This window comes from Bufo bufo, chromosome 1 (genome assembly GCF_905171765.1).
Source record: "Bufo bufo chromosome 1, aBufBuf1.1, whole genome shotgun sequence".
Lineage (NCBI taxonomy): Eukaryota > Metazoa > Chordata > Amphibia > Anura > Bufonidae > Bufo > Bufo bufo.
The window spans coordinates 794,199,698-794,212,453 of NC_053389.1; the positions used below are offsets into that span (position 1 = coordinate 794,199,698).

General features: G+C 45.4%; 1 protein-coding gene across 1 annotated transcript in view; it reads right to left on the bottom strand.

Annotated features, from left to right (window-relative positions):
• The window catches only part of CACNA1A (calcium voltage-gated channel subunit alpha1 A), a 285,029-nt gene that overhangs the window by 117,236 nt on the left and 155,037 nt on the right, over positions 1-12,756 (bottom strand). The window contains exons 18-22 of the mRNA XM_040415070.1: positions 9,998-10,104; positions 8,866-9,663; positions 7,624-8,042; positions 2,586-2,727; positions 655-784 (exon numbers count right to left, since the gene is read on the bottom strand). Of these exons, the coding sequence (XP_040271004.1) occupies positions 655-784; positions 2,586-2,727; positions 7,624-8,042; positions 8,866-9,663; positions 9,998-10,104 (1,596 nt within the window). The remainder of the gene's footprint in view (positions 1-654; positions 785-2,585; positions 2,728-7,623; positions 8,043-8,865; positions 9,664-9,997; positions 10,105-12,756) is intronic.

Genomic DNA, 12,756 nt, shown 5'->3' on the forward strand with positions numbered 1-12,756 from the left:
AGCACATGGATACAGAGAGATTCAGGAGAGTGTCCTGCATAATCTTTGACCATCTGCCCAACCCATTTATATATAGGATATGCCTCCATCATGCAGAATCACTAGCGGTACATGCACCCGCTTCATCATACCCAATCTCCAGAAGCAATGCCATAGGGTGGAGTATGAACCTGTGCCTCTATACCCTTTGCATTGTAGCTAGGCCTCACGTTAAAAGGTTTTCTGTTTGAGGCAGGTTTATATGCCAGGCTAGAAAAATCCTGTTGGGAGACGACAACTCTCCCAGGACTTATACTTTGCTTAGAGCAGCAGTTGTCTGGAGACCATGTTTGCTCCCTGTGGGATTTGCCAATGTTATCATTATTATAAGGGAATCCAAAAGTCCTCCAATGGTAGGCACCAAGGGACTAAAGGATCAGGCATGTTGTACTTTAATATGCACCTTTAGGCAATGTTGAAATAAACATGCATGCTCATTTATGGGGGCCTCAGGAGAAATCTCTTGCTGATCGCCAGCTTTAGTCATTTCTCTCCTTCTTTCCCCATGTCTGCAGGGGCTGTTTTATAGTAGGATATAATAGACGGACTGCAGGTCTTTCACACCTATCTGACGTACAACACACAGATATGAGGTCGGTAAGCGTTTTCACCCACATTGTTTCGCGTGGCCTCGGGATACACCGGGTCCTCTGCAGCGAGGGCTATGCTGCTCATGGCGATGACTAACAGGATGCACATCTCAAAGTATCGCAGGGTGACGATGTAGTGACACAGGCGACGGATACTGAAATGAGAAGAGTCAATGGGGGAGATTTATCAAACTGGTGTAAGGTAGAACTGACTGAGTTACCCATAGCAACCAATCAGATTCCACCTTTCATTTTCCAAAGGAGCTGTGAAAAATGAAAGGTGGGCTACGATTGGTTGCCATGGGTAACTAAGACAGTTCTACTTTACACCAGGTTGATCAATCTCCCCCAATGTGTAAAACAAGTCCACAGGAAGAAACTAGGCAAGGATGAACACAAGCCCAAGGAGAGCAACCTTCCCATGATAAAAAGTGACCTCATATAATTGTCTCCTAAACCACTAGGCTAAACATGAATGGAGATCCTTACTGTATGTCTTCCTACAGCTAGGAGCAGGGAACAGATTTACATCTGAGATAATATAGTTTTCATTATTTGATGAGATGCATAGAGCAGTATTTATGGCGCAAGGATCTTCCCGTTCTTCTCTCATATAGGGAGCAGAGAGTCCTATGTCAATGTGTCCTTCAATCGAGGAAGGATGATGGGACTCACTCTACGGGCAGCAATTAGCCTTAATTCTCCAGACTTAGACCCTGATTTCTCAAGCTGATTTTGTCTTCATTTGGGAGTAAGGCTAGGTCTACACGACGACATGTGTCCCGCGACACATAGGGCACAACTACACTGCAACATGTGTCGCGCGACAATTTTTATAATGGTAGTCTATGGTGTCGCACTGCGACATGCGACATGCTGCGACTGCGACAGTCCCAGAAAAATCCATCTTGAATGGGTTTTTTGAGACTGTCGTGTCTCAGTCGCAGCATGTGCGACACCATAGACTACCATTCTAAAAATTGTCGCGCGACATTGGTGCGACAAAATGTTGCGCGACAAATGTCGTCGTGTAGACCTAGCCTAAATGGCGAGTAAATGTGGCCGGTTCTGTGGTTTTTGGCCTTATTTATCAGAGGGGATTGTCTTAAAAAATAGTCTTAACTGCAATCCACTCCTGACCTGCCTTAGCTGTGGCAGGTCAGAATGGGTTTGGCCTGTGCCCAGTTCAGCTAGTGCTGTGTGCCACCTTCGCACAGGTGAAACTCGAAAATTAAAATATCGGGCAAAAGTCCATTTATTTCAGTAATGCAAATTAAAATGAATTGCATTAATGCAGCTTAAAATTAGAATTTTGTGAAAAGGTTCAATATTCTAGGCTCAAAGTGTCGCACTCTAGTCAGCTAATTAATCCATACCCCCTGAGCAAAGGGGACCTGAGATTGTGATTTTCGGGTTTCATAAGCTGTAAGCCATAATCATCCAAATTATACCAAATAAAGGCTTGAACTATCTCGCTTTGCATGTAATGAGTCTCTCATATGTTAGTTTCACCTTTTAAGTTGCATCACTGAAATAAATAAACTTTGCACGATATTCTAATTTTTGGAGTTGCACCTGTACCTTTGGCGCATAGACCATTTTACATTGACACAAATAGACACATTTGAGGACAAACATCACTTTGTCCCAAGTTGATAAATCAGGGTCTTAGTCCTCATGGTGACTGCTCCTATGGTAGAGCCCTAGGGGCTAATGTGTCATAGAGGATTAGGAAATGCTTTCAGGATAACTTTCCAAGAAGACATACTGATAAAACCAAAAGAGAGGATCCAAGACAGGGATGCTCAACCTGCGGCCCTCCAGCTGTGGTAAAACTACAACTCCCATCATGCCCTTCTGTAGGATGATCGCTGTAGGCTGTCAGGGAATGATGGGAGTTGTAGTTTTGCAACAGCTGGAGGGCCTCAGGTTGAGCGTGAACATTTCTGCACTCACGGGTTAGTGGTGGATAAAATAAACATGGAGCTGTACGGAGGCATTGGTTTAGGCCCCTTCCCCTCATCTTCATCCTCTTCTTCCTCCTCTTTTTTCTCGTCCTCTTTCTGAGGTAGAGGAGACACGGCCACCGTCTTGTTCACTATGGGGAGATATATACAGGTAGAAACTATCACAGGCTGTCCTGAAAATAAAGTGCACATTAAACCACCCATTTTAAATACTGATTATTCAAAGAAACCTTGCACCTCCAGAAGGGAGCAATATGTGCTGTGATTATTGCTTATTCCTGGCAGGGAACTATTTTAGGCTTGGCTCACGTCATGTTTCTAGCGCCCATTTAACAGATACTCAAACAAACGGATGCAAACAGATGGGCATATACAAAAACTGAGTCTACCACGCTTTTGTGTCTGGCGGAAAAAAAAAACGGACCGTGACAGATATGTTATCCTTGATGTCAACTCAGCACTTGGGCATCTACTTTAGTGCGAGTGTGAAGGAAACAAGTAAGGTCGGCTCATGGTGTCTGCTCTTGGTTGACTACCCTACCCATAGATTGCTAAGGGCCCCTGGAGCCCAGTGAGTGCTGGCATCTATCAAGATTTTCTTGGGGCTGATGGTGGCCCTGAGGAAGAGCCTTCTTCCTCTCCACTTAGCTAATCACTCTGACAATATCACCCGCTACAGACCTCGTTGTTTAGAGCCTTTCAGCCCTGTGCTCTGTGCCATCATTTATGATGGGCAGCATGGTGGCTCACTGGTTAGCACTGGTGCCTCGCAGGTTCGAATACGACCAAGGAAAACATCTGCATGGAGTTTGTATGTTCTCCCCATGTTTACGTGGGTTTCCTGCTGGTGCTCCCGTTTCCTCTCACAATCCAAAGACATACTGATAGGGAACTTAGATTGTGAGCCCCATGGGGGACAGCGTGACGCTAATGTCTGTAAAGCGCTGCGGAATATAAGTGAGTGTAATAAATGATAAATAAATGATGGGTGGCTCCAACTCAAAGACAGCAGGAACGTTTGAGTGGCAGCACTCTTCCGGTGTTGCTAATTCTGGGGCGAGTGACCCGATTTGAGTAACAATTGTGCGGTGTAATGCAATTCCTCTCATATTCTGACCTTCATCGTGCTATGAAAATAATCATCCCTTGTGAGATTTCCTGCCGCCGTTTATCTCTGGCTCGCTTAAAAAAAAAAAGTTCCTTGCTCATTTTCCCAGCTTTCAGTGTAAGGCGACTTTCACACTAACGTTTTAGTTTTCCGGTATTGAGATCAGTCAGAGGGGCTCAATACCGGAAAAAAAAAAACGCTTCAGTTTTGTCCCCATTCATTGTCAATGGGGAGAAAACTGAACAGAATGGAGCGCTCCAAAATGCATTCCGTTCAGTTTAGTTGCGTTTCCAGACCGGAGAGCAAACTGCAACATGCTGCAGTTTGCTTTCCGTCCTGAGATGCGGAGCAAGACGCAATGCAAGTCAATGGGGACGGATCCATTTTCTCTGACACAATAGAAACGCACATTATTGTCTATGGGTCTTTGAAATCCATGGATGCTATCAGTGTTGGGGTTTATGGTTTTCACTGATATTTGCTAGGTTATGTTCTGGAAATTAATTTTCAGCATAGCAGCGTCCAACAGGGGCGGACTGGGAACTTTAAGAGGCCCCGGAAAAAATACTAAATGTGGCCCCGTTTTGTAGTCTGGTCCAAATTGATGGAAGGCAGGGCCAGCAATACCATATTGTGGCAGATTATATCACCCCAACAGAGCCAAATGCCACAGTCCATCACAAAATACTGCCGGCTGTGAGGAGGGCTCAGGCGGCCACCTGGACATCGGCCCACCGGGAAATTTCCCTGTAAGGTCTAGGGCAAATCCGCCCCTGGTGTCCTAGGACTATGGATGGGGAGGGCAAAAAACAAGAACCAAACACAAGAACCAAACATGGATCCTACACAGAAATCCTCATGGATGAACCTCCCACCGTCTTGTCACGAATGCCTTGACAGACATGGATGTGTTATTTGATTAGTACAGAGATTAAATCTGGAGCCTGGCGACATCACAATGGTAATGACTGTAAGTGGGGTCAAGATGCAACATGACATGGTGCGACAGTCGCAAAAATTCAACACTATTGGGATTTTTTGTCGCAACTTGCATGTGACTTTGCTGTCATAGTCCACAATGGAAGTTGCGTGTGATTATTTTGTGACCTCTGCCGATCTCAGCTCTAAAATAGTTGCACATCATCAAGTCGCACAAAAGGTTTTGGTTGAGCAACTGTTCTAATTCTCGCCGACGCTCATAACATGTCGCCATGTAGCCCCTGCTTCAGTATCGCCTCCACGTGGCTGTAGATTGGCTATGGAGCATTTAGCACCTGCAGACATTGTGTCTTCCATGATTTAGAGCTGCAATCTTAGTGTTGGTCATATACTATGCAGCACAATCCTTGATGCACAAAACCAAAATAGATTGTTTCTCTGAAGAACAATGTAACGCTGTGTGCAGGCACTGTACAATTACTGCGCAATATTTACTATGCCTCCAATATGCAGAGCTTGCAAAAAGCAGCACAGGGCTCCTCCTGCTTCTCTGCACTAATGAGCCTCATGTACCAGAAAGCAAGGGGATATTAAGGGTGCTGCCACACATTCATGGTTTTTATGCAGTTTTCAAAGCCAAATTCAGGAGTGTATTATAAAAGGAGAAAGTATTAAGGAAAAAATACTAACTATTTTGACTTCAAATGCTGCATCAAAAAACCTGAATGTGTGGCAGCACCCTGAGACTGCCTGTGTATGTGAGTACTGCCTACCATAGGGAACCATAAATACACACATACATCCCTGTAGTCACTAATCCCCACCACCATTCAAATGCTGGGTTGGTCCTTTTCCATTCTGAGAACTAATAGACGGGACAACGTTTCATTCAGTATTTTCACATAAGCTTTTTAACTGTTGTCAGAACTCAAGAATCTTAGTAGCTTGTGAGTCCTGATTCCTCTGCTCCCTCATAGAGAAAGCCTGTGAGTGCTGCTTCTCCTGCTCCCTCATAGAGAAAGCCTGTGAGTGCTGCTTCTCCTGCCCACTCATGGAGAAAGCCTGTGAGTCCTGATTCCTGTGCTCCCTCATAGAGAAAGCCGGTGAGTGCTGCTTCTCCTGGCCACTCATGGAGAAAGCCTGTGAGTCCTGATTCCTCTGCTCCCTCATAGAGAAAGCCGGTGAGTGCTGCTTCTCCTGGCCACTCATGGAGAAAGCCTGTGAGTCCTGATTCCTCTGCTCCCTCATAGAGAAAGCCCGTGAGTGCTGCTTCTCCTGGCCACTCATGGAGAAAGCCGGTGAGTCCTACTTCCCCTGCCTACTCATAGGGAAAGCCTGTCATCCTGCTTTCCCTCACCCATTAATAGAGAATGCCTGTGAGTCCTGATTTCCATCACCCACTAATAGGGATACGCTGTGAGTGCTGCTTCTCCTGGCCACTCATGGAGAAAGCCTGTGAGTCCTGTTTCCTTTGCCCCTCATAGAGAAAGCCTGTCATTGTGCTTCCCCTCACCCAATTATGGAAAAAGCCTGTGAGTCCTGATTCCCTTGCCCCTCATAGAGAAAGCCTGTCATTGTGCTTCTCCTCACCCAATTATGGAAAAAGCCTGTGAGTCCTGGTTCCCACCACCCACTAATAGAGAAACCCTGTGAGTGCTGCTTCTCCTTCCCATTCACAGAGAAAGCCTGTGAGTCCTTCTTCTCCTGCCCTCTAATAGAGAAAGCCTGTGAATCCTTCTTCTCCTGCCCACTCATAGAGAAAGCCTGTGAGTCCTGCTTCCCCTCCTGACTTGTAGGCAAAGCCTGTGAGTCCTGCTTCCCCTCCTGACTTGTAGGCAAAGCCTGTGAGTCCTGCTTCCCCTCCTGACTCGCAGACAAAGCCTGTGAGTCCTGCGTCCCCCAAACCACTCATATAGAAAGCCTGTGAGTCCTGCCTTACCCACCCACTGAGAGAAAGCCTGTGTTGTGGGTTCTCTGCCCACACATAGAGAAAGCCTTTGAATCCTGCTTACATTTCCCACTCATAGAGAAAGCCCATGAGTCCTGACTTTCTCAAAGACTCATAGAGATAGGCTGTGTGTCCTGCTTCGACCACCCCTAAAGGACAACACCTGTGAGTCCTGCTTCCCCTGCTCAGACAATGCTTATATTATACATACTCACATACAAACTCATATGGGAAAAACTGTCAATACCTGTGTAGGCGTAGAAAGCAGGACTCTCTATAACCCCTGATAAGAATTAAACAGCTTTTTAGATGAAATTCAGTCTCCCCTTTGTAACCTTTGCTGCCCTCAGATAGGCGGCCTAACAGAGCCACTCTAAAGCCTTCTAATTTCTGTATAAATGTGTTTATACCATTTTACCCAGGAGATGGGTACAGGACCAGTCAACAATTTAGTAAGAAGACCCTCCATTCCAAAAAATAGTTGCAAAAAAACATGTTAATTAAGGCGATTCCCAGTACAATGAATATTTTCAGCTGCAGTGGCCTTCATCAGATACAGGAATGGCATTCTTCCACTGGGCTCAGGCCTCTTTCTCACTTCTTTTCACCTGCAGTATGCCATTCCTGTATCTCATGAAGGCCACTGTGACCAAAAACGTTCATTGTACTGGGAATGACCTTAATAAACTACGTGTGGAACAGCTTGGAGAGGGGGACATGTAAGAAGGACTGGTTCACATATCAAATGTCATCCTTTGATTTTTATAGGGAAGCTCCCTTGGGCAATACAAGAGAGTGGCGAGTACCACTATAGACCTAGACAGCTTTACCCATTATGGGTCCAACAATGCTAGGTGACAACCCCAGGAACTGCATTGCCTCCTTGTACTTTTTGTCACCCAGGTTTGGCCAGACAGCATTTTACTACCTGACAAATGAAGATTTGTCAGTGTCTAATATTTTCTGGTGAGATGTATATTTTAGAAAGCCCATGAGATAAATAAATAGCCCCCAGTGGTGGAGAGACATTACCCTGTCCCACAGCGTTCTCTACTGGTGGAGGAAATGGCAGTGGTATATTCACTGTAGTCTGCTCTGTAGCTTTAGTCCCCTTGGCGGTCTCAGTGGGGTTACTGAGTGTCTGGCTGGAATCAGGTGCGGTGGGGGGAGGGCCAGAGTTAGTGGGGAGAGGTGTCCTTTTCGGCACAGAATTCATAGTAGGAGCACTGTTGTTGTTTGCACAGTTGGTGTGATTGCCCATTTTGGCTGGGCTGTGGTTGAGGCCTCCTCCGCTTCCCACTGCCGGCGGTTCAGTAGTCGCCAGCTTGTTGTTACGGATGTTATCCATATTTTCAGGCTGTTGGTTTTGGTTTTCCTGGCGGGAGCGATCTTGAATTGGACGGGTGGTGGAAAGATTTGGACCTGAGCTGGGAACAGGAGCTGTTGGGTCCCTATAAGGAAAGCAGAGAAGGCCATAAAATAGCTGTTATCCTAAATGTTTTACACACATTATCCTACACATGGCCCGCATTGCAACAGACACTAGAGCCATCAGAGGAATCTCCAAGTTACGGTGCAGACCAGTGTAGAAGGCATTGTGCCACGTCTAGATATGCGCTACTAGAAACTATGCCCAGTGTATTTCACAAAGGGATACAGCCACAGGTCCCCATAGCATGCATTATTAGAGTATATAACTTCAAAGGGGCTTTCCAGGCTTCTGATATTGATGACCTATCCTCAGGATAGGCCATGGATATCCATCACTGGGGGCCTGATACCCGCTTCCCGACCAATCAGCTGTTCCCTGCAGTCTCCGGCCCTGGAACTAGCTCCTGAAGTTAGTTGCGGCACCAGAGGCTGCATGGAACAACTGATCGCGGGGGTTCAGAGTCAGACCCTTACTGATCGGATATTAATGGCCTATCCCGAGGATAGGTCATCAGTATCAGGACGGAGCCCGGAAAACCCCTTTATTAGCAATTAAATTATTTCACTTATCATTTCCTACTTTATTATGTTATTACTCCTTTTAGATAAAACACACGCTAAAAGTGACCTGGTCACTGGTTATCTTCCTGTACAGGCTAGCCTAATGTTTGGCGGTCTGTACAGAAATGAAGCCTAAGCCACTAGGTGGCAGCAGTGAGATGAGAGCCTGAAAACAGGCTATGTGCATCAGCTTGTCCACCAGCTAATATCATTTAGCTGATTTAACAGAGGAGATATATTTTATACTTTAGATAAGGCTATTACACACAATTCTGTACTCACTTTCGTCTCCGATGCCTCCTCTCTCTGTCGTCTCTCTTCACATCGTTTTCATAGGTGGACTGTGCAGTATGCCGATGCCTCCTTCTCCTCTCACCATCGGGCCCTTCGCTTTCTCCTCCTCCACCTCCAGCTTCCCGTGTTCTGCCCCCTTCCCTCACATGTCGCATTCTTCTTTCTCCTCCGCCTGCTCCTCCCCTTCCACCACTGCCCGCTAAATACTCTGGGTCTTCCCCAGTTCTACGATGTACCCTATGTCTACGGTGATCTCCGTCCCCACGTGGCAGAGGTGAACCGCTCCTGCTCTCCTTGCTTCCACCACCCCGATGTCTCCTGGGTGGATCCTGTGGCGGACGTACCATTCCATCAACTTCTCCTGTCCTCTCCTGAAGCCCCAAATCCTGACTATCACGACTGATATCCTGCTCTTTACTCCTTGGCCTACGGCCTTGTTCCTGTCCTATGTCATATGCTCGGCTTGCCCGCTCTTGAAACCGTGCTTGTTTACGCAGGTAGTCTTCTGCCCGCTGGTGAGACAGACGTTGTTCTATTGGTGTCTTACTTTCTCCTGGACGACTTTTGTTGGTGTTGTTGTTTCGATTTTCTTGGGGATCCACAACAAGTGGTCGGTCCAAATGTGTCTTGACATCTGGACGTAGGAAGGACAACTTCCAGCGCTCCTCAGGATCCATTTCACTGTACAGGGCTTCATGGCTATTCATCAAGTTCTGTCGACGCATCTCATTAGTACGTTGCTCCCAAACAGACATATTGGTCTTCTGGTTTTTCTGCTGTTCTTTCCTGCAAGATGGATAGATAGAAAAGATAGATAGATAGATAGATAGATAGATAGATAGATAGATAGATAGATAGATAGTCATTTATTAAGATCTGCATTTTAGACGCTGGTCTTAATAACCCCTATATCTGGTGGTGGATCAGCCGAAGTTATGAAGATGCGCCGGCCTCTACATAACTTCGGCACATCCAGCGCCAGTCTAAATGTAAGACGGCTTCCGAGCTGGCCCCCCTTTTTAGATCTGGCGTGAGTGGGGAAAAGTCGCAGATTGCGGTGCAAATAATAATAATAATATAGACGTATTTCCGGTTAATAACTGACCCCCATAGTACTTACGCTGCTATAGACATTTTGGTGGCTGACAGGGGACTGACATCTGCAACTTCCTTTGCTTTCTGCATTGCCAGTTTCTGATTAGCTGCCTCCTCTTCCTCCTGCTCGTCCTATAAATACATACGTGTAAATATAAGGCATGTACAGTGAGGAACAGAAGTGTTTGAACACCCTGCGATTTTGCAAGTTCTCCCACTTAGAAATCATGGAGGGGTCTGAAAATCACATTGTAGATGCATTCCTACTCTGAGAGACAGAATAAAATAAGAAAAAATTCAGGAAATCACATTGTATGATTTATAAAGAATGTATTTGTCTTGCTCTGCGGAACATAAGTATTTGAACACCTGAGAAAATCAGTGTTAATATTTGGTACAGAAGCCTTTGTTTGCAATTACAGAGGTCAAACGTTTCCTGTAGTTCTTGACCAGGTTTGCACACAATGCAGCAGGGATTGTGGCCCACTCCTCCACACAGATCTCCTCTAGATCTGCCAGGTTTCGGGGCTGTCGCTGAGCAACACAGAGTTTCAGCTCCCTCCAAAGATGTTCTATTGGATTTAGGTCTGGAGACTGGCTAGGCCACTCCAGAACCTTGATATGCTTCTTATGGAGCCACTCCTTGGTTATCCTGGCTGTGTGCTTCGGGTCGTTGTCATGTTGGAAGACCCAGCCACGACCCATCTTCAATCCTCTGACTGAGGGAAGGAGGTTGTTGCTCAAAATCTCACAATAAATGGCCCCATTCACCCTCTCCTTAAGGGGCAGTCGTCCTGTCCCCTTTGCAGAAAAGCACCCCCAAAGCATGATGTTACCACCCCCATGCTTCACAGTAGGGACGCTGTTCTTGGGGTTGTACTCATCCTTCTTTTTCCTCCAAACACGACGAGTGAAGTTTAGACCAAAAAGTTCTACTTTGGTCTCCTCTGACCACATGACTTTCTCCCATGCCTCCTCTGGATCATCCAGATGGTCACTGGAAAACTTTAGACGGGCCTGGACATGTGATGACTTGAGCAGGGGAACCTTCCGTGTAATGCATGATCTGAAACCATGACGGCGTAGTGTTCTACTGACAGTGACCTTCGAAACTGTGGTCCCAGCTCTCTTCATGTCATTGACCAGCTCCTCCCTTGTAGTTCTGGGCTGATTCCTCATCTTTCTTATCATCAGTGATACCCCACGAGGTGAGATCTTGCATGGAGCCCCAGTGCGAGGGAGACTGACAGTCGTCTTTAGCCTCTTACATTTTCTAACAATAGCTCCAACAGTTGATCTATTTTCACCAAGCTGCTTGGCAATTGCCCCGTAGTCCTTTCCAGCCTTGTGGAGGTCCACAGTTTTGTCTCTGGTGTCTTTTGACAGCTCTTTGGTCTTGCCCATGGTACTAGTTGGCGTCTGACTGACTGTGGGGTGGACAGGTGTCTTTAAAGAGATCAGACAGGTGCTACTAAGTTAGATTAATGAGTAGAGTAGAGGTGGACTTTTTAAAGGCACAGTAACAGGTCTTTGAGAGCCAGAATTCTTGCTGTTTCTCAGGTGTTCAAATACTTATGTTCCGCAGTGCAAGACAAATACATTCTTTAAAAATCATACAATGTAATTTCCTGAATTTTTATTTTTTATTCTGTCTCTCAGGTTGGGAATGCATCTACAATGTGAATTTCAGACCCTCCATGATTTCCAAGTGGGAGAACTTGCAAAAATCACAGGGTGTTCAAATACTTCTGTTCCTCACTGTATAGAGCATGTATATTACCTCACATTATATTTTGCACATTGGAACTTGCGCTGCCGGATCCTGACAGCTTTCCAAGCAACCACCGTGCATCATTTAGTGGCTCTGCTTGGTATTGCAGTTCATCCCCATTGACTTGAATGGGGTAGAGATACAACTAGGCCACGTAACCGATCAGTGGGGGTCCTGGGTGTCAGATCCCCGCAGATCTGATACTGATGACCTATCCTGAGGATAACCCTTTTAATGACCAAACAAATTTTTTTTTTTCTTTTTTTTCTTTGGCACTTTCCAAGAGCTATGACTTTTTTAATCGATGTAGCTGTATGAGGAATTCTTTTTTATTTTTTTTGCGGGACGAGTTGGATTTTTAATTAAACCATTTTGGTGTCGACATAAATTACTGATTAACTTTTATTAACAGCAATACCGCCATTCATTATTTCTGTTATAAATTTTGCAGGGTTTATTTTTCGGCATAAATAATGTGATAACCATTCTCTGGGTCAGTACGATTACAGCGATACCAAATACATAGAGTTCTTTTTATATGTTACTACTTCTGCTCGATAAAAAATCTTTCTCCATCGCTGCATCCCAAGACCCAAAATCTTTTACAAAATTTTTGGAGCGCAAACCACTTTATTTTTTGTGGCGAATAAGCAAAGAATAGCAAATCGGGCATTGTTTTTTATTTTATTTTTTTATTTACGGCGTTCACCAGATTATAATTGTGTAGTGCGGGTTGTTACGGACACAATACCAGATATGTGGAGGTGATCTTATTTTTGCAGTTTTTTGCAAAGCTTTTTTTTTTTTAATGGAAACATTTGTATTTTCTTCTACTTGGAATTTATTTAATTTAATAAAACTTTATTTGAATTTTTTTTAACCATTTACTTGTCCCACTAGTGTATCCTGATGGGGATACACTGCAGACTGGCCTCCGTTACGCCCCAGGCTGCCATTCTAAGACATCGCCACCCTGCAGTCTCATTCGTGGGATGCCAATGGGAGATGGAGGG